Source organism: Lissotriton helveticus, chromosome 1_1, assembly GCF_964261635.1.
Source record: "Lissotriton helveticus chromosome 1_1, aLisHel1.1, whole genome shotgun sequence".
Classification (NCBI taxonomy): domain Eukaryota; kingdom Metazoa; phylum Chordata; class Amphibia; order Caudata; family Salamandridae; genus Lissotriton; species Lissotriton helveticus.
Genome location: NC_136057.1, coordinates 1495127126 through 1495147760, shown reverse-complemented (window position 1 = coordinate 1495147760; position 20635 = coordinate 1495127126). Strand labels below are relative to the sequence as shown.

Below are 20635 nucleotides of genomic sequence, written 5' to 3'. Positions count from 1 at the left end.
AGAGCATTCATGTGCGGTCTGGGGCCAGGAGGAAGCACAGGTCTCGCTTGTAGACACAACACAGACACTCACTGTCTGGAGAGGGCAGATGCTGGAAGTGGGGGGCCGAAAGCCACACCAGTGAAGCAGGAGTTAGGGGATGCTCTGGGAAGGTAGGACTTGTGGAGCTAGAGCACAGAGAAGGTAGGGTCACAGAAGCCGAGGGTCTGGGGAAGGAGAGCAGGTGGCACCGGAGAATGTGAGGGCTTGGTCCCTGGGTAAGATGGGAGGCATTGAGAATGTATGGGCTGGGTCATTGGAAGAGGTAGGGGGTGTGGAACTCCCGAAGCATTGGAGATGTAGGGCTTGGACTACCAGAGAAGGGAGGGACTGGCCGCTACAGCACTGGAGAAGCCGTGTAATGCATGCCCCTGCAGCTCCAACAGTGCTGGGGTCCCGGGCCCATCAGGTGGCAGATACTCAATCTAAAACCGAGGAGATCTGTGAGATGGGCCAGTTTAGGGGACCCTCATCACATTTGTCAGGGGGTAGGGGGCATCATTTTGCATGATGCCACTGTGAAGAAGGTGGTGATCGGTATGTCAAGTTGTGGAGAAGGTAGAGGCTGGGGTGTAAAGGCTCTGGAGAACGTAGGCATCTTGTAGCTGGGCATTAAGTTAGTGCCAAGGTTTCAGGGAAGGTAGAAACTGTGGAGGCGGAGCAATGGGACTCCATGGGCACACTGGTCTAGAAGGTAGTAGCTGCATGCTGGGGCAGGCGCTGTAGAGAAGGTATTCCATCGGGAAAATCAGGCAAATAAAGAAGACACAAGCAGAGAAGCTAAGGGACTGGAGAAGACAAACAGTGAAGGTGGGAATCTAGAAATCATTTTAAGTCCATTAATTAGGGCTACTGATGAATCTATTAAATAAACTTGAAACATGAGACGTTACCGGCCTGGTTACTGCAGATTCAGACGTGACGTTACTGAAGAGGTGGGACTGAGTTACCGGAGAGGCTAACACCTGGGGTGGTGGAAACTGCAGGGTGTAGAGAAAGAGGTACTGAAGAAGGTGTGGAGCGACATACTGTAGCAATGGAGAGAGCAAGGGCTGTGAAGTGTGGACCATGGGCATTGGCGAGGCTGGGGGTGGTGAATCCACAACCCTGGACATGTCATGGTTCTGGGGGCTGGGGGACTAGAGAAACGAGCTCTTATGCATTGGGGCATTGTGGAAGGCAGGCGCTGTAGTGTGAGGTCACCAGACTGTGGAGATGGAATGCAGTAGAACTGGAGGAACGTTGGCCCCAGTAATAGCATGGGCCATGGTGGAAAGGCATTTGCGAAGGTAAAGCCCAAGGGACTGTGGCACTGGCGAAGGCATGGGCTGTAGTCTGAGTTCTGTGGAGCTGGGATTGTAGGTGATGGGGCACTGGTGATGGAAGGGACTTTGGCGAGTGGGGCACCGAGGAAGACACAAGCTGGTGTAGCTCAGGCTAGGAGGGATGGTGTGCCCTGTAGTCTGATGCCTGTAGGCTGCTGAACCGGGGTACCACAGAGGCAAAGGGAAGTGGTGGCTGAGCAAGAGTATGGAGGCATGTTGGGGCCCAGAGAAAGAAGCAGGAACTGGCAATTGATGCCGTGAAGGGGACGATTCAGGAGTTTGGAGCTATGTGAGAGTCCAGGGCACTGAGGAAGACGTGCAGGGAGTAGGGAAAGAAATATAGGGCCAGGTGGCAAGCTACTTACTATAGCAGATTGATGGGCAACAGGTTGTGAGCCAAAACAAGGGAACCTCCAGAGAAACCACCTAAGGATTGCAGGAATGCTCGAGCCCCCAGTGTGCTTTAAAGTGGCACTCTAAAAATAGGCCCAAGCAAAAGAAACATATTTTAGGCTCTCCAGGAGTGGACAGTTGCCACCCTCCATGTCTCTCTTTTTCAGTGAATGTCAATAGCCCCAATCTGCATCACTTTTGCTGTTATTCTTCAAGGAACAACGAACAGAACTAGCCTGTGTTTCTTCCACATATATTGAAGGGTGTTCCTAATATGCTTTAGAGTAGGGCAACCTTCTGACAAAAAATGTGCTTCGACTTTTTTTTTTAACTAAGGTATTTCTTCCGGAGGATTTGGGTGGTAGAAAGATGTATTCGGCCTGTTTGGGCAGATCCTTGTACTGGGCACATTCCTTTTCAGTCTCCACTTTCCAAAAGGTTGTAAATCAAATATTGGAAACTGTTTTGCTCTCTTTAATTATCTTATGCTGTGTGGATTCCAGTCCCGTGAAGTGTAAACTTCCCAGGATCGTTAAAGTATGTTGACTGGTATAACTCAGAGGGTAAATGTGTTAAATGGTGGCTTTCATGAAAGAAGGGGGTGTGCAGGGAATGCTAACGTTGAGATCAGCAGACACTCAGCATTTAAAGAGTACACCGTTAAGATCGAGGAAGTAGTGGATGGCGAAGGCGTGTGAGTTTGCATGCAGCTCTTCAATGAACCAACGGAAGTCATTTGTGAAGTAAGATATTGCTAGAGGTTAAAGAAATGCAAAGCACCCAAAACAGTGAAATGACCTAAACATGACACCAGAGCTTAAAAATGACACTTTGAATTGTAATTGATGAAATACTGGTAAAGTGAGTGAATTCCATGTGATGGGTTATGGCTCACAGAGCGCCTTTTTGTATTGTAAGTGGCGCACAGAATCTATAATTCCCTGCTCTCATGTCGATTAACTTTAAAGCCCACCATGGCTCCCCCTCTGTGCAGCATATGAAGGGAGGGTGTTGTGGCCTCCTATGAAAGGCAGCCATTCACCACTGTGGACGTCTATTTGCACTGGGAAGATTGGCGGCGATGTGTTCCAGATGGGGCTGACATGCCATCCGTGTTTGTTCAAGCCGGCCCCTGACCGGGAGCTCTGAATTGGGTCCTCTGTGTCCTTGAGAAAAGGCCCATTCATGAGTGGAAGGGTCCGCTGGGCTACCCACGCCTGGCCTTTACCAGGCGTTCCCTTTAGGGGCGGCAAGAGTAACAGTGGGGCACATACATTCACAAGCTCGCTGCAGAGCACACCTGGAAGCCCCGCAGTGGAAAAGGGTGGCCCTCAAGGGGCACCAGCGAGACATTCATGAGCCCCCTTAGGGGGCAGCACCGGAGTACAGACGTGCACGACCCCCTTGCAGATGTGCCCACAAGCCCCCCATTGGGAAGCATAGGCATCAACTCCCTGCAGCAGCCGCAGTTGCTCACAGACCTGCCCCGTCTTCCTGCAGCAGCACCCGTAAGAACCAGAGCTGCAGGATAAGGTCCCAGGAGCAGCAGCGGGGCGCAGACTTGAAGGGTGTCCTTGTACCTCCAGAACCCACTATGGGCAGAAGGTGCAAGGTCTCTCTGCAGGGCAGAGCCCAGGAGGGAACCTAGGAGGACATACAGTTTCACTGTGTTCCCGCAGGAACACTCTAGGGCACAGGGCACCATACCGGGAATGCAAGAACAACAGTGGGACAGAGCACTTCCTAGTGCGAGTGCAAGGAAGGAGATGTGGCATAACGGCTGGAGCTGGGCACTCTGAAGCTAGGAAACCAGATTCGAATACTGGCTTCGGCTCAAAATATCTTGATTTTCAGCACATCGTTTTGTCCGCCTTTAGTAACAAGACTTGTAAGGGACTTTGACTTCTCTTGTAAAACGTTCTAACGGCCGTGGGCCGGTTCCTATTATATAAACCTGCAGGGAAAAAAACAGTAATTGGACACACAAACTCAGCCCCAGGAAGACCAGCCAGGGATGCTGAACCCAAGAACGAGCATGGAGGAGAGTGAGAGGCCTCAGAACCTTGGAGTTTATGTATCAGTATAGTGGTGGAACAGAGAACCTCAGACTTTAACTGATTTGATCTACCTATGGTGGATTAGCCGGTCAAAAAGATGTAGACCTTGTCAGTCACTGGAGGGAAACATGACTCGTGATTCAGCTGGGAGGGCAGCAGAGAGCTATAGAGCTTTAGATTCTTCTTCCAGGGACAGCGGTGAGGCATACACCTGCAGGATCTGCCTTAAGGGGCAGTAGCAAGTTCTAAAACTCCAAACTCTGTCTGTATGGACAACAGTCCAAGACAGTAAAGTAGGCTCGGGCCATAGAAGCAGTAAATGGGCTTGCCATTTGCAAGGGCAGCAGATGGTTAGAGAGCTTTAGAACTACTCCCCTTGTTGGACAGAAGTGGAAGTCAGAGCTCCACGATTTGGTAGGAGGGGCACGGAACATAGTTGTAGGCTCTATCAAAAGGGGACAGCATGAGGCACAGACCATCGTCAACTGTGCACCGTGCAACTGTCCCCAGAATGCACATATCACAGCGTTCTGAAAACAAGTTAACTAGAGAGCACTGAAATTGTAATCTTGATCCCAAAATGTATCTACACGTCCATTTATCTAACACATCCCACGAAGTAGAAAGAAATGCAAGCATTATGTCATAAAAAATGTTTTTCCTAATAAGAATGTATTTACTGCAGCGTTTGCTTACTTTGCATATGCTCATGTAAATTAGGCAACCCCCAACCACTCAAGACTTTATCAGGCTTGCATCAAGTTCCAGAACACCATAGGAAACATGGCCATAAACTAATTAGTTCCAGATGCTGAAGCTGGTTGCCTGTCCATGCCCTACCACCTCTAGAATGTGCATGCAGTATCCACATGTGTGCATATTGACTACGACAAACGACCCTGATTGGGTCATGCTGCCTGGCAGCATGACTGCACACACACTACTCCTTGTGAGCATTTCTGGTAAATGATGCTTGTGGATGTAAGTGCCTGTTCTCAGCCTTGATGCCTTTGGGCAAAGTCTGCGCAATATAAATCTAACTTCAACTTCATAGTCCAGACCACCATAACACGGAGGGCACTCCCATAAAACTCTGGCCCCTCACACCCGGCATGCCCTTGAGTTGGGCTTATGAGGCAATCTGAACTAATGCAAATTTAGAAAACACAATAAAATCTACCTTTTTAAAGACACTGTTTACACATCTGTACCTTCTCTTAATCAGCACTGTACCATCTCAGGGACGGGCTTTTACTTTCCTTTAACTTCTCTTAAGCCCAAACTTTCGGATACCCTAGGAACTCCTAGATTCACACTTTGTTACCTGCCTTCCCCTTCATTTAAAACTGCGTCCTTCTGGTCTGGTCTCTTCTACCGGGTTTCTGGCATTGATTCCAACTAAATCACTCGATTGCCATGAAGCCTCTGAAGCGGCCCAATGGCGATATGCAGGGCCCGACAGGTTATTCCAACAAGCATTGCCCAAGTGGGTTGGAGCGGATGTATGACATTACAACGCATGCTTTTACCACGCATGCTTTTACATCGCGGTTTTTGCAACGCATACCATTACAACGCATAGTGCTTTGGGGTGCTGGATAGTGAATAGTTTAATTTACTATTCCAACTCCAGTCCCCGTGGACACTAGGGAAGGTGTTGGATAGTAAATTAAATCTATTCCCTATCCTAGAGCGCCCCCCAGTGCAATGCGTTGTAAGGGTTTGCGTTGTAAAAGTTGTGATGTAAAAGCACTGCGTGGTAAAAGTTGCATTGTAAAGGATGTTTCCCGTTGGAGCTCTTGGTGGCCGGGTTTGAAATGTCAAGGCCGCTGCTGGTGCCTTTGTCGCTTTACCCAGCTCCAGAGGTTAACTGCAGCAGGCATGGGAAGGGGTAAAGTGAGCGAGAAAGAGAGGATGGAATGAGCAAGTTAAAGGGAAAGCGTTCAGAGAGGAAGAGGAGAGAGATATCATGGATGGATGGACAGTGACTGTGCGAGGAGAAGAAGTGAGTGGTGCTTGTTTGCACATTTGTGCCTGGGTCACTTTTTGTTGCCCAGTAGGCCCTGACGTGTGTTGTGTTATATGAAATGCATGGCATGCTTTAAATTAATATGCGGGGGCAAAATGCCTTTTTTTTTCTATTTGTTTGACTTATTATTCTCTCAAATGTTTAGGAATTTTCAATCTATCATTTTCTTACATTCGCAGCACAGAGCCGGGGATGTAAGTAATGTCCGGCACATAAAGTGCTAGGATGTGCTCAGTATGTGTATGGACTACGAGTACAGTATTAAGTCTACTCATTCCTTTACCATTCATTCGAAGTAGGTATATAAGATTGAGCTCAATAGTTACGGTATGGAGTATGGAAAATTAGAAATCAGGAGACACACTGCCCCTTTGGGAAATCTAGAAATTGCACGATAACCTAACCACTACACTAAAAGGAGGTAGAACAGAAACAGTCACATATAAGGCTCTGACACCTGACTGCCTCAGCCCCAACACTCACAGTGGCACCAACTAGCCTCGGAAAGTCAAGGTTTCACGAGAGGTCCGTTTGTCTCAGAGCATGTCTGAGAGTGTGGTTATCTTATAGTAGGACGTCAACATAAAAGGCATATTTTGTGTGCAGGTGTTCAAGCGCAGCGATGTCTTTAGCTCAGCTGATTGACAGTCCAAGTCTCTACTTTTACGAACTCATAATATATATGTAATGCATAGCTTGATGTCAGCCAAACCACACCTCTCGTTTTGCATCATGCTATTACACGAAAGCTCAGGATGCGAGAAGGGTCTCTCATTGGTTACATCTAGTCATAGAGTCAACCTATTTGTGTTGCTTATGTGTCTGCATGCTTGCACAGAACGCTCCGCTGCTCTAGGATATGTAGGATGGGTGCTAAGACATGACATCTTTTTTCTTTCATTCTTAATCTGTCTGGCCTCTCCCCAGTGGACGCTGTGAGTTGCGTTCAAGATGGGCAGCGTTATAGTGATAAGGATGTGTGGAAGCCTGAGCCCTGCCAGATCTGTGTGTGTGACACGGGCACCATTCTCTGCGACGACATCATCTGCGAGGAGGCCAAAGACTGCCCTAATGCGGAGATCCCCTTCGGAGAGTGCTGCCCCATCTGCCCCACCGAGCCGTCCTCCACCACCAGTGGTCGTAATTTATTTATTTCTGTTCCATAAATAAATTACCAGAATGTGCCAATGTCAGGATGTGCCGGGTGTTTCCCAGAGATTGCACATTCACGGGGTGCTGCTGAGAGTGGGAGGCCGCACTGCTTCACTCTTTTCTGTCTCTTTCACAAACGTCCACGTGGGCACCTTGCTGTAGGTGCACTAGTCATGAAGCTTGGAGCACATCGGTCCAAACATAGAGGGGCGTATGTAACCGGACGACTATCTCTGAGAGATCAATGCAGGGCCGGGGATTCAGTCACATGTCAAGCCTGGCATGTTGCTGACTCTTGTCAGGCCCAGTTGGCATTTCAAATTGTGTGCTCTAGTGGGGAATCAGTCGTCCAGTTTCCCATAGTGCACTGCTCCCCAGGGAAAGCCTTCTACTGCTGAAGAGAGTCTCCCAGACTTGCATTCCCAGAGCCTGAAAGTACACCTCACAATGGACTTCCCTGCTTGTGGGGCCTGTTCAATACATTTTATTTACACACCAGTGCTGCTTAGATGACCACCCACGCCGACTGCTGCAACTTAATAGGGCCGTTATCTCGTCTACACTGTCACTGCAGATCCCCTGGTACCTCTCCCCGCCCGCAGAGTGTTTTTAGTAAGGCACATGGACCACCTGCAAAGACCACCTCGCTTCACCCATCACGCCCCATCACTCACTCACATCACCGGCACTGCCTCAGCCCTCCTCCAAAGAAACCATGCAGACGGAGCCCAGTTTTAAGAATAGTTAGGGAACTGTACATGAAAGGCCGCAGGCGAGTCACCCCTTTCCCTCTGTATAGAATAACTAAGATTAGTGCTACCACTATACTTCCACCCAGTCTGATTCCACCAGTGCAAAAGGCTCTATGCAGTTGCACACTGACGAGTGCACTTCCACACAGGCACGTGCAGCTGTGATGTTATTTACACAAAGCAAGTATTTAGGGGGTGCAGCTGTGTGGACCTTTATCTAAGAGACAGAACTGCCGTGAAGCAGCCTGTGGCCTTTTTAACTCTTCACTTACTGGGGATGCAGGATACTAGCTATTGCATGCCTCACTTAAGGTATGTTTACATACTATAAGAACCCACGTAAGTGAAGAGTTAATTTAAGGCTATTAACAGTTTTCTTATCTGCATTCTGTATTTATGACGGTGACAAATGTTGTTTTTAATGCAATGCACTGTTATGCTTCCTTCCACCATCTTGTTCTGAAACAGATGGTGTCTAACAAAGCTTTTCCAACTGCATAATTTATAATTTCGCCTGCTAAATTAATACGTATGTTGTGGCTGAGCTGAACATCTTTTACACAATAGCTTTCTATATGACCCTTTGTGCTCAGTGCTCTGATTTCACTCCTGCATGGATGTCTGACTCCTCTCACAGCCTACGCCATATGCCACATGCAGATTCAATGTCTTCTCCACCCTGCCAGACCCGCCACTGTAGTTTGGTGGGGAACTTTACAACCCGCCCTTGACTAGCCGTCATTTGACTCTCCTGGGGTGTGTCCTGGGGTGGTGTGTATGCCTGTGGACGAGTCAAAGTGTCAGAATATGTTGAGTGTATATAGGCTTATGGACAGCTTCTGACCATCTCTTCTCTTCTTCAACAGGGCAAGCAGGACCCAAGGTAATTTCTTTTAAAAGTCAATTCCCATTTGCAATACTTCCTTAGAGAAATGCTGATAGGACTGTTGGGCAAGTAGTTACTGTGCTCACTAGACTTACAAGATACAGGAAGAAAAGGGGAGGGGTTGCCTTGAGCTTTGGCAGGTAGGAGAACATGAGGAGGGAACCCAAAAGCTGCAAGTCTTTCAGTAAAGGGTATAGTTAGCTACTGTGCTGAAATGTGCTGTTCTCCGCCGAATCCCTACTAATATGGACACTAATGGGACTACTGGCAGAAGATATAGTAAGCACTGGTAATGCCAATACGCCTGGCCTAAATATTTGGTTGTAGAGCAAAAAACATTCAAAAAGTGGTAGCTGGTGTGCAATTTAGATTTTTTTGTGTTCTAAAGTATAACATAATATATTCAAGCATTACAAAATGGCCACTCGTATAGGAGCAATCATGCTAAAAAATCAGGTGCAGGACACAAGGGTTACTATAGGGCAGTCCGACCTGAGCGGCCGCACTGGGCGCTGACCTGTGGAGGGGTGGCGCTGACCTCATGGGGTGTGCTGTGTATAGCAAAAACCTCTGATTGGAGAGATAAGGGGCACGTTGGCCCGGTGGTAGTAAGAGAACCAGAGGGGGAGGTCATGGAGGTGGGGGGGCGTCAAAAATGATTGTCGCACCTGTCTCCTCCAGCACTAAAGCCAGCCCTGGCTCGCACAAAAAAAACATTGTTAAAAACATGAAATATAAGTAAACGTTGATCCTCGAGCCCTGGCACTGAATTTCACGATGTTCTCTGTGTATGACCACACGGTGCACAAGTAAAATGCTGTCACTAACACAGAGGACAGCCAGTACCAGAAGTGGGCTGAAACATTGCCCCACCCTGTATGTTATGATGGGCAAAGTATTGTATGATTGAACATTTAAAATAACAAGGGATGAAGACCACTAAGCAAATGCCCATATATGTATGTATAATACACGTTTTATTTTGTTTGAAAAAAACATAAGTGGTGAGACAACTAACTCTCTTTCAAAGGCCAGACCTAAAGATGTACTGTAGTTCAGAAAGCATAAAGGCGAGATCATTAGATGACTGCATGTGCTGAAGGTCAAATATGAAGTTAGAGGTAAATGTAGGAGAGGGCTATCACTACTCCACGTTGAAGAGTACAATGATGAAGTCAGTGGAGAAACACCAGCCCTCCATGTCAGGGAAGAACATTCAAGTTGAACAGAGGAAAGGGCGGCCTGCGCTCCAGGTCAAGGAGGAAGTGAACACCAATAAATGAAGACCTGTTGTCCAGGCTACAGGTTCTGCAAAATACAGCGGCCAGGTTAGTGCTGAATCTCCCGTCTAGATCACCCTCAGCACCCAGCTTAAAACTCCTTCACTGGCTTCCTGTAAGGAAGAGAACCAGGTTTAAAACTCTCTGCCTAGCACACAAGATTATGTACAATAGGTGGCCCGGCTACTTGGCAAAGAGACTTAGCTTGTACCAGCCTCTCAGGCCATTAAGGTCCAGTAATACATCTCTCCTTACCCCTCTCAGAGTCCGTACCCCAAAAAATGGTGGAAAATCATTTTCCTTTTTGGCGCCTACCCCATGGAAGGAACTGGCCCCCCACCTACGCACGGCAACTGATCATAACTGCTTCCGTAAGGAGTTAAAAACATGGCTGTTTGATCATTAAACCATCAGATCTTTTCTCCAGCCGGAAAGTCAGACTTGTCCATCAGCGCCATGAGACCTTTGGGTGATATGTGCGCTCTATAAATATTCCTGATTTGATTTGATTTCATTTAAACGGTGAAGATAGGGGAGGACAATCTGTAAGATCGGGGAGGAAGGTGAAGCAGAGGTCAGGAGAGGGCTGCATATATTCCTGAAGAGAATGTGCTCCAGATGAGTTGGGAAGGAAAAAGTGAGGGCAAGGAAGGGCAGCCTCTACTCCATATCATTTAGGACAACAGTGAGGTCAGGAAAGGACTGCCTGAACTGCAGATGAGAAAGACATGTAATGGTAAAGGCAGGTCAGAGAGGGTAAAAACAAGGTAATTTAAGTGCAGTACTTACAGAAATGCACATCAGGAAATAAGTTAAAGGTGAACTCTTTAAAGGACTGCCTGTACTTGAAGTCAGACAGAAAGGTAAAAGCAAGGTTAAGGGAAAACATTTGGCACTCCTGGTCAGGAGTTAAGGAAGAGGCAAAGGCAGATGAGGGCTGCCAGTCACGAGGGCTGTTGTCCTAGATGCTACTTATATCTCTTGGAGCAGAAACATTTCAGACCTGTTCATTGACTAGAAAAGACAACACGTCCCATGTAGGTGAGTGACAGGCCTGGCCATCCGTCTCCCTTTATATCTGAAGTGTACCAACCTGGCCAGTACCTGAGACAGAAACCATAAGACAACTTACCTGGGAGAAGCAAATGTGTTATTAGTGTTCTGAGTGGGATTCTCTCTCTGGAACTGGTATCTGTTTAGGAAGTGGAAGTAGCTGAAATTCAAATGTTGAGTGCGAAATTTGACACATGTAAAACAAGACTAAAAAGATAAAGCCGCAGATCAAGTAGGTATCTAGTTTCTGGAATAGATGAGGAAATAGGCTGCCTAATGTGCAATGTAATTTTCATACACTGAAGTCTAAAGGTGCTATGTGTCTTTGGCAGGCATGCCTATTATGCTTTGCCTTGGAGAAGCACAGAAAAATGGTGTACTTTTGGAGGTGGGGCACATCTGTACTAGGTACATACGGTTTAATGCTAATAAACTATTATTTTAAAACATAACAACAATTACTGACATTTAATCTGTTCCAAAAATAAGGGAGACAAATGAGAAAAAAAGAGGGTAGACATGGTGAAAGTGAGAGGGGTAAAAAAGGACAGAGCCAGGGGTGCAGAATGTACACCGAGATTGTATATGATGGACAAAGGTGCTCTCAACTCTGGTCTGATTGTCATTGTTAAGATGTAGGTGAGAAAGGGTCGTCTCCTGCCAGCAAACATAACCTCCAGTTAAAATAACTGGCCCATCATCGAAATCCCTTCATGATACAACACTATCATTTTAGTATCTTATTATCATGATGCTCCGTAAACCAAATTAACAAAACCTTTTTTACTTTAACTTTTACCTTGTAGGGACAAAAAGGTGAACCCGGTGATATTAAGGAGGTAAGTTTGGCTTCTTTTTTATGGATGCAGGATTTCATTAATGTATGTCTGATCTTTACTATGGTGAAAAGGGTAACTCGTTGGGCCGTATGCTGGTTACCTTTTACTTATGATTGGCCAAGAACCGACAGAATCAGCTAGAGTCTGGCGTTAGCAAATCAGTTTATGAGATTCAGCCAGTTGGCGTAAATGAACGTTGTCAAATTGGGCAGTTACTGAAGTAAGTATAGAATAATTGACTACAATGCAGGATGAAAGCGTGGACAGTAAAGCAGCCCTCCGTGTTTAACGATGTATTAAGTACATACACCTATTATACAACAATGGCTGATTCGTGCAGTAAATATGTTCAATAAATATGCTACAAGACTTAGTCTGAATTGCTAAAAAGCTTTTAGTCTAGCTGCTAGCATTAAGGTCATTTTAAAAATGTACTGTTCAATTTTTAAATGAAATTACTTTTCTCTGCACAACATTAATCTGCAATTTTTCATTTTGTATTTATTTTGATATAGGGTGTAGGACCAAGAGGACCCCCAGGCCCACAGGTAAGTACCCAACTTAAGATGTTATCCTTTTTAGCATATCGATTAAGAAAAGAAGATGACTTTGATAAAGACTGTATGCCCAAAACAGTAGCCAGTGGTAAATAGCATGGCCATCCTACTAGACAGCAAGTTAACTATTGCCGTTTCTCTGTTTAAGGGACCATCTGGTGAACAAGGTACAAGAGGTGAAAGAGGTGAAAAGGGTGAAAAAGTGAGTACTTTTCAGTCTTAAAACAGACATCTGAATTGCATATGAATCTAACTAACCTGAAAATTGGTCTTCTTGTAACCCTTTGCTTTGACTTACATTCACATGCAGTGTTTTTACAGTACATATACATTGTTTCTCTCTTGTCCGTTGTACGCAGGGTGCACTTGGACCACGTGGAAGAGATGGCGAACCTGGTACGCCCGGAAACCCAGGGTCTCCTGGACCACCTGGCCCACCCGGACTTGGCGGAGTATGTGCTGTGTACTGTTTTTCGTCGTGTTTTTTAAACTGCTCCTTCAGTGATAGAATTGAACCCAAAATCTCACTGCTGTTGTTTTTAAACTATATAGGGCATGCCCTTATGGCATATGCATGCAAATAGAACAAGCAATCAGTGGTCAATATTTTTAAAAAGAAACAACTGAGAGGCAAGGTGGGTGGGTGTAGCGAGGTGCTCACAGGGGAAAGTGGCAGGGTGAGAGGGAGGAAAGAGAAAGTCTGACAGTAGAAGAAATAACGAGCAAGACCCTTGGGAGAGACACAGCAGCAGCGAACAGAACATCCTATAACTGAAAATGAGTCACTAGTGTAGTTCAAGGCAAGGATTGCTTTGGTGACTGAACTATAAAGATCACAACAGCCAATATCATCAGGTGAGAGACAATATTCCACTGGAATCAGCCAAGATGCAATAAGCAGAAAAGCGCCAGTGGTCGAAGGGGATGGGCACAAAGCCAATCCTAAACGTATTGTAAGCAACATGTCTGTTTGACAATGATGCTGACAACTTAAACCTTAATACATATAAGAATGCATTCAAACACTGCTTTGCAGAAAAGATAACAACCTAGAACAGGCAAGCATGAAAAAGAGCTTAAAATTTAAACGTAGAGTTAAAAAACAAATTTTATTAAGTATGCCTTTCCTGGCCCTACTCCAAAATGTATGTACCAATCTTTTAAAATTCAGTCATTTACTGAGATTCTTCATATTTCAAAAATATCCATGACAATCTATATAAATGTTGCTGCATCACACATGAAAAAATTATTGCACATCTTACTTTCACACTTTTTAGTTTGTGTGGCTGGACTGTATTCGCCAGATGTTTGAACACATTTTCTGGCTGCAAACACTGCGAATTGGTAAATCTCAGTGAATGCAACAAGATAATGTGTTCTTCTAATATACTAAGCCCATTAGAGCTAAATGGGATTCGGAAACCCTTTGAAATTGCTATTCCGGAAGGGTGTGCTTAGGAAGCCCCTTCTAAATAGTGATTCATAATGGTATGCATTAAAGTTTTGCGACCAAACTATGGTCTCAAAACATGAATATTTTGCATACCACTGAATAATAGTAGTTACCCATTCACAAATGGGAAGCGGTCCCCAAGGGCCCCATTCCCTTTTTTGAATGGTCAACATTTTTGTGGGGGAATAGGCAATGGTACATGGAAGACAATGCCTAATTTGAAAAACTTTTTTTGTTTTAGTTTTTTTAACACATCCCATTTGACTTTAGGGAAAACGGGCTGAATTTAAAATAAAAGATGATTGCTTTATTTAAACATGATCACAGATATGGTATTCTGGTGATCCCAGCAGATTATGATCTCTGTGATGACAGCTAAGTATAGTGGGTCGCAATTTGTGCCCTGAAACATTAATATTCATGAGGTAGGAAGATTTGTAACCCACTGTGATTCAGTATTTTGTGAACTACCTATTAGTACATAGATTGGTTCGCAAAATACCCACTTTTTGTGAATCATATCTTAGTGCACCTGGCCCTAAGTTCCCAAAAGTGTAAAATAGTGTTTAAGGAGCATGCAGCGTAGTTCCTAACCTTTGCATAGCTCTGTCACCTATGTCACATATTTGGGAAACTCAAAGATGAAATGGACGAGGATCTTTGAAAAAGTGAGAACTGAAGGTGGGCTCGTGTCACTGGTACTGTCTGAGATTCTTTCTAGAATGGTCTAAGTATACAGCACTTTTGTTCTCCACTGAGACGGTGTTCCTCAACGCAGAACCAAATGTTGAAATTATCTTTCTTCAACAGCAATCCTTATGGATTTGAGTTCTTAAAAAATAAAATAATTCTGAACACTCATGTCTTTATGGAATGTAGTGCACAGTCCTTTGCTGAAAATTGATTTGTATAATGATAATTGCCTTAAAAAGAAACTTGTTGGATTTTGATTTTACTTCCACTTGCTTTGTTGTCAAGAGGGGAGCAACACTCTAAGGGGCATATTTATGAGCCCCTTGTGTCCTCTGTGGCTTTACTTTTTGTGTCGCTATGGTGGCACAAATCCCAAAATCATATTTAGGAGTTCAACTAAAGCTATCTTTCCGTAACTTTGAATGGCCTCATAGATAAGGAGTAAGGCAAGGCAGTGGTAAACTCTGCATTGCCTCACTCTGCGCCTAGGAGGTATTCCAGGGGCACTGAGGTGTGTGTTCCTACGCAACACCTATGGATTTTTACGCTTTCCCAGATTTACAAAACCATGTCAACTTGGGCATGCGCCAAAACCTTACCCGTGCCATGGGGAGGTGCAACAAGGAGAAATAACTTTATTACTCCTTGTTTTTTTCCTCTTTTCATGTATGTAGCATTCTGCAGGACACTTAGAAAGAGGAAAAATTCTCCCAGAATTGTTTTTGGGCTGGAAGGTGCCCCTTCCTGCACAAAAGCAATCCTGCCGATAACATAAGCACCCTGGCATCATGTTTCAAGGGTGCTTGCGTTGGCTCTAAGCCGTTGATGGGGAACATCCTTTACAATGCTGATGTTACCCCGCAGTACTGTTATGACGCGTCTTTTACAGCGCAAGTCGTAACCACGACTTGCGCTGGAGGGCGCTCAAGGACAAGGAATAGTAGATTTACTATTCCAACACCTTCCCTACTGTACGTAGGCTGGTGTTGGAATAGTAAATTTAACTATTCTAAGTCCAGCACCCCTACGGAGCAAGTCGTGGTAACGACTTGTGTTGTAAAAAACGCGTTGTAATGGTACGCGTGGTAATACCACGCGTTGTACCGTCGTACATCCCTGTTGATAAGGCACCAGCACTGGGGGAAAAGGACAGGAATGCACCATACTAGATACATACGGTGCATTCCTTCCCTTTGATTGTGATGTAGGGCAGCGCTGCCAGGTGACTTGCAGCGCTGCCCTACTTCAAATCCCCACAAATGAGGCCCTTTGTGTAGACAAATAACAGCATGTGCTCACCACCATACATTGTGTTCACCGCCTTATATCTGAATGATGTCACAATAAAGAACATTATTACGACTCTTTAAATGCCAGGAAGAGCTTCAGCCTTAAAAAAGAATTGTTCCCATGGCACGTATCTTCTATTTTGTGACAAGTGCTTTACTTTTTTTTTTTAGAACTTTGCTGCTCAGATGACAGGAGGATTCGACGAGAAGGCTGGTGGTGCTCAGATGGGCGTGATGCAAGGGCCAATGGTGAGAAGACCTTCTGTCATTTGTAATCAGCCCCTACCAGAATCAGAGCCTCTGTGTAGCTGCTGTTAAAGCTGAAGCAGCCATTCATGGTGCAGAGGTCATTGGAGCGGCCCAGCATGCACAGCTTCCCGTTGTGTCTGAGAGTGGTTACGTAACATAACAGTGGACCCGAGGGAGAGCGGAGATAATTGCTCCCGCCTGGGCTCTTGCCAATTTCCAAGTGCAGATGTCAAATACTTCAAATGTTATAACACAGTAGTAAAAATGCCACATGCCTGCAATTAAAGGCTGTTTGCTGCGACTCTTCAACATACTTGGCACTCTGTAATTTAGACAGCAGTTTCTGTTCTTCTCAATTCTAAACAGTTAAGAGAAGCAAATATCCACAATACAGCTCTTTTTGGCATGAGGTGAATGAAACTCCATTTTGGTTCACACAGCGGCCTCCCACAAGCAGCTACGGGAAGCTTGTTTAAATAAGCATGCTTTTTTGTGGTATTTTAAGCTAGGCTTGAGGCCATAGATTCAGTTACACACAGCATGCAGATGTTTCCTTTTCTTCTTTCTCTATAGGATTCAGCGAACAGAGAATGTTAGGGTACAGACACTGCTTCACTGATCCTGCCTTTCTTTATCATTTTAGGGCCCTATGGGACCAAGAGGACCTCCCGGCCCCTCAGGATCACCCGTGAGTATAATTTTACAGCAATATTCAATGTTTGCTAGAGTGTACTCGACAGGCAAATGAACTAAATCAAAACAGATCAACTCAAGAATCCTCAAAAAGTTTGGAAGGTACTTCTTTAGCGCTCCAAAGCGGTACTTATGTGCACTTTGAGCACTGCACTATACACATTTCTCTTTCACAAAGTAGAATAAATAGTTGCATAAGGCAGAGGAATTGGAAGTCAAAGTAGAAAGCCTTCCATTCTTGCATGAATGGAGGTTAGCTTCCAGAACAGTGTTCAACGAGGTAGCTAACGTTTCGAAGTTTCTTCAAAGTAAACGTTCTCTTTAAATAACAGGGAACACGTGTATGGTTGCAATGTCGTTGCCTTTCTTTTAGGTGTAACATAGACTGGTGTTCACTGTCGACCACAGCTTCGTTATCTGAATCTCCTCTGCTGCTAATATTGGTTTAGCAATGCCTTACGTCGCCACACCATGGCTGCGCAGAGCAGACAGAAAAAAAACACTTCTTGGCCTCGGTCGGTGTGTGGGGCTTTCCCTTCGTTTCCAGAGCATAAGCAAAGTAAACAGAGGACAGCATCCTCAGCTGGAACTCTTGAAGCGTATGGCCCAGGAATCAGACACTTTCCCTCATTATGCATGACAAAATGAGAGAATAAAAGAGATTGATACATACTTTCTCGCAAAGGAATCCTGACTGTGAATTGTGAAATGTTGCCTCCCCCCAAAGGTGGGTCTGCCAGCGTAGACCGAATGGTTTCATAGGAGCACCATGTGTGTGTTGCCACCTGGTCCAGGCAGGCTGAGGCCACCCTCTTTCATGAGGTGAAATGCAATTCATATACTCTGCAATAGTAGTATTCTCCTTGAAGCATTCATATTCAAACCTATTTCAAAGCACTGAAATGTATCGTGTGTACATTTTCACATGCCAAAATGAAAATCTGAGGTGCACATGCTTTTTTTAACTATATTTTTTGTTTCTCCATGAGTGAGGAGAACCATTTTCCTTCAGTAAATATTTTTCCCATAAAACCAGCAATTCTGGGTGTGCGCCTTCCTCTTCCCATCCTTGATAATACCATAAAATAAGTTTGCTCCTGGCGGAAATACATTGGCAAATGATTTGATACAGATAATTACTTGCAAAATGTTGTTTGACACCTACAAATTTGCATGTTTATGGGTATATGGGTATTCACCAATTGTTATTATTTATTTATTTATTTATTCAAAGTTTTAAATAGCGCGAACAGGATCCTTACAGATATCAGAGCGCTTCACAAAGACAGGGTAGGGGCAGTAGGAGTCAACAGAGAAAATGGGAACAGTATAATAGTCAATAACATGGTAATAACAGGGATAGTAATAACATACATAAAACAAATCAATATACAATCAGGTAAAGAAGTAATATAAGACAGCACAAGTCATTGATCCCACTACAGAGGTGTTCAGGTACATCTTGGGTGTGTGGATGGCTTATACCAATGTTTTAGTATAGAGAGAATAATGAGTGGGGGCATCGGGAGAGTGGATCAGTAAACCAACGTGTATCATATCTTGGTCGGTAGTAAGAGAGTAGCGTAGTAGTGCCCCCATCAAGTAGAAGTATAGTGCCAAAGGACAAGGTGAGCAGTGATACAAAGCAATGCAGAGTCTCTGATCCAACACCTATAAGGTTCAGGAGATCTTGGCCAGAAGGATGGTTTTCACCTCTTTCTTGAAGAGTGCAGTGGAGGAGATAAGCCTGGTTTCAGGAGGGAGCGCATTCCAGATCCTGGGTGCCATTCCTGAGAAGGAGCGCTTGTATGTTTTCACTTTCCGGAATCTATGAGGTGGAATCTTATTGGTTGAATTATTCTTGGAAAACCAATAAATGTGCCCACACAACCAAATTTGTTAACCTGGAAATCTTACCACAACAGTAGGATTTCCGGGTGAGCATTGCTAGAGCAATATCCCAAAATCCTGCTTGGGCAATCAAGAATGAGATTTCGCCCTTGCAAATCCATTCATTTTTGTGCATAACTTAAATTTAATTGCACAAATACCTTTGTGAATCGGACTCTGTCACTAAAAGTGGTTATTATGCCTCATTATAACATTGTTTTGCCTGTATTGTATGGCATAACGCATATACAAGAAATTGGAAGGGTCTCGTATTATTAATTCAGTTGAATGGCTGAAATGTTCACTAACTTGGCAAATAACTTAATTTAAGGCTTAACTTCGCCTCTGGCCTTTTAGATTCCTAGGTTGTTATATTTGTGCTAGGAGGAAGCCTTCAAGCACTTTGAGGGACCGATAACGGTAATCGTGAAGCCTTTGCGTCAGGGAACATCACTGTCGCCGCTGACACCTTCACCACTGTGCATGGCTCTATCTTCAACTTTTGCCTTTGAGACAAAGGTCACAAAGATCTACTTCTCTGTTTTATTTTAGGGTCCTCAAGGTTTCCAAGGCAACCCCGGCGAACCTGGTGAACCCGGTGCTGCTGTGAGTATTACTTCCATACTATTAATGCTCTTTTCTCGAGACTGCTAATCTAAGTGTTCCAGGTCCTTGCATCACATTCTCACTTGAAAATCCAGATGTACAATAGAAACTTAAATACGTGATATCAATTATTTAAAATTGCACACCATTCACAAATATTCCACAGTAATATTTATATGGGGCCACACCGCGAAGGCATAGTCTTCCCTTAAAAATTATCTACACACAGATTGTTGTAATATCTGCTGTACCAACCATATCGGCACAGTATCATTTGTTCTAATCTAGGGGCAGAAAGTTCCTTTGTTGGTGAGTTCCCTTTCCAAAATTCTCACTTCAGTGCCATCTGTTCCCTCTGAAGAACAGACTTCAGCTCTCGTTGAAAAAGGCCCTTGTTCAGAGGATGCTAAATCACATAATTTAAGTACACGCCAGTCCACCAGCTGTACACACAGGCCTGGTCCCCAAAGACTCCAGCTCTATCAACATGGCTGTGTTTATTAGCAGTGGGGATGCTGGGCTTCCAATGATTCGAAGACAACAAAATAACACGAAATAACGAGCAAGCCTCACCGAGGCACAGCAAAGTACTGACTCTCCTACCTATCTCAAAATAGACAGGCTGCTCTACTTCTAAAGGAAGTAGGAAACAATCCCTAACAGCAAAGGCCAATACAATACTACAACATTGTACAGACTGCTAAAAAAAATACCGCTGTAAATGCAATGCAAATGTAGCCCAAGTTTTACTCTCTGTGCTAATTCAGCAACAGGGTTTTACATTTACTATACCAAGTTATAAACATTAATAAGAATCATTTGTTTTGCACGAACTGTTAGTACAGTCTGAACAGCTAATATACATTACAAAAAATATCTAAAATAAGGCAAATACATATAAATAAGTTGTTTTGGTGCGTTCAAGAAAACAAAAAGCAAAACATAAAATACAATTTATCCCTAAACACTATAGTGATTTGGGGCAGATTGTGTCCTGATATTGTCCCTGTAGGACATGATATTGTCCCGGTAATACCGTTTTTTTTATTAAAATAGACTCCAGACTAACATTTCTTACACCTCAAGGGCACTACCAGTCTTTAGCATTTGCAGCTTAAAGCACCATATTGTTAATACCATAGTCATTGCTTAATATGAAGAAAAAATAAGTGCAAAGGCCCAAAGATTTTTACAGGAGCTTGCACTGTGTGCTGCTCACTTCTGGCACTGCTGCCTGCCACCTTCACTCCATTTGTTGCACTCCTTTCGCTGACCTACTATCTGTTGTAGGATATTTTATTTATTTTATTTATTTATTCAAAGTTTTATATAGCGCGAACAAGATCTTTACAGATATCAGAGCGCTTCACAGAGACAGGGGTAGGGGCAACAGGACT

At 44.4% G+C, this 20635-nt stretch overlaps 1 protein-coding gene across 2 annotated transcripts in view; it reads left to right on the top strand.

Moving 5' to 3' along the window:
• COL2A1 (collagen type II alpha 1 chain) overlaps positions 1–20635 on the top strand; it is a 122325-nt gene that overhangs the window by 1736 nt on the left and 99954 nt on the right. The window contains exons 2-10 of one of the 2 annotated variants that reach the window (XM_078686574.1): positions 6771–6980; positions 8614–8630; positions 11773–11805; positions 12321–12353; positions 12511–12564; positions 12722–12814; positions 15972–16049; positions 16693–16737; positions 19185–19238. In XM_078686574.1, the coding sequence (XP_078542700.1) occupies positions 6771–6980; positions 8614–8630; positions 11773–11805; positions 12321–12353; positions 12511–12564; positions 12722–12814; positions 15972–16049; positions 16693–16737; positions 19185–19238 (617 nt within the window). The remainder of the gene's footprint in view (positions 1–6770; positions 6981–8613; positions 8631–11772; positions 11806–12320; positions 12354–12510; positions 12565–12721; positions 12815–15971; positions 16050–16692; positions 16738–19184; positions 19239–20635) is intronic. The other variant, XM_078686582.1, reaches the window with a different exon arrangement.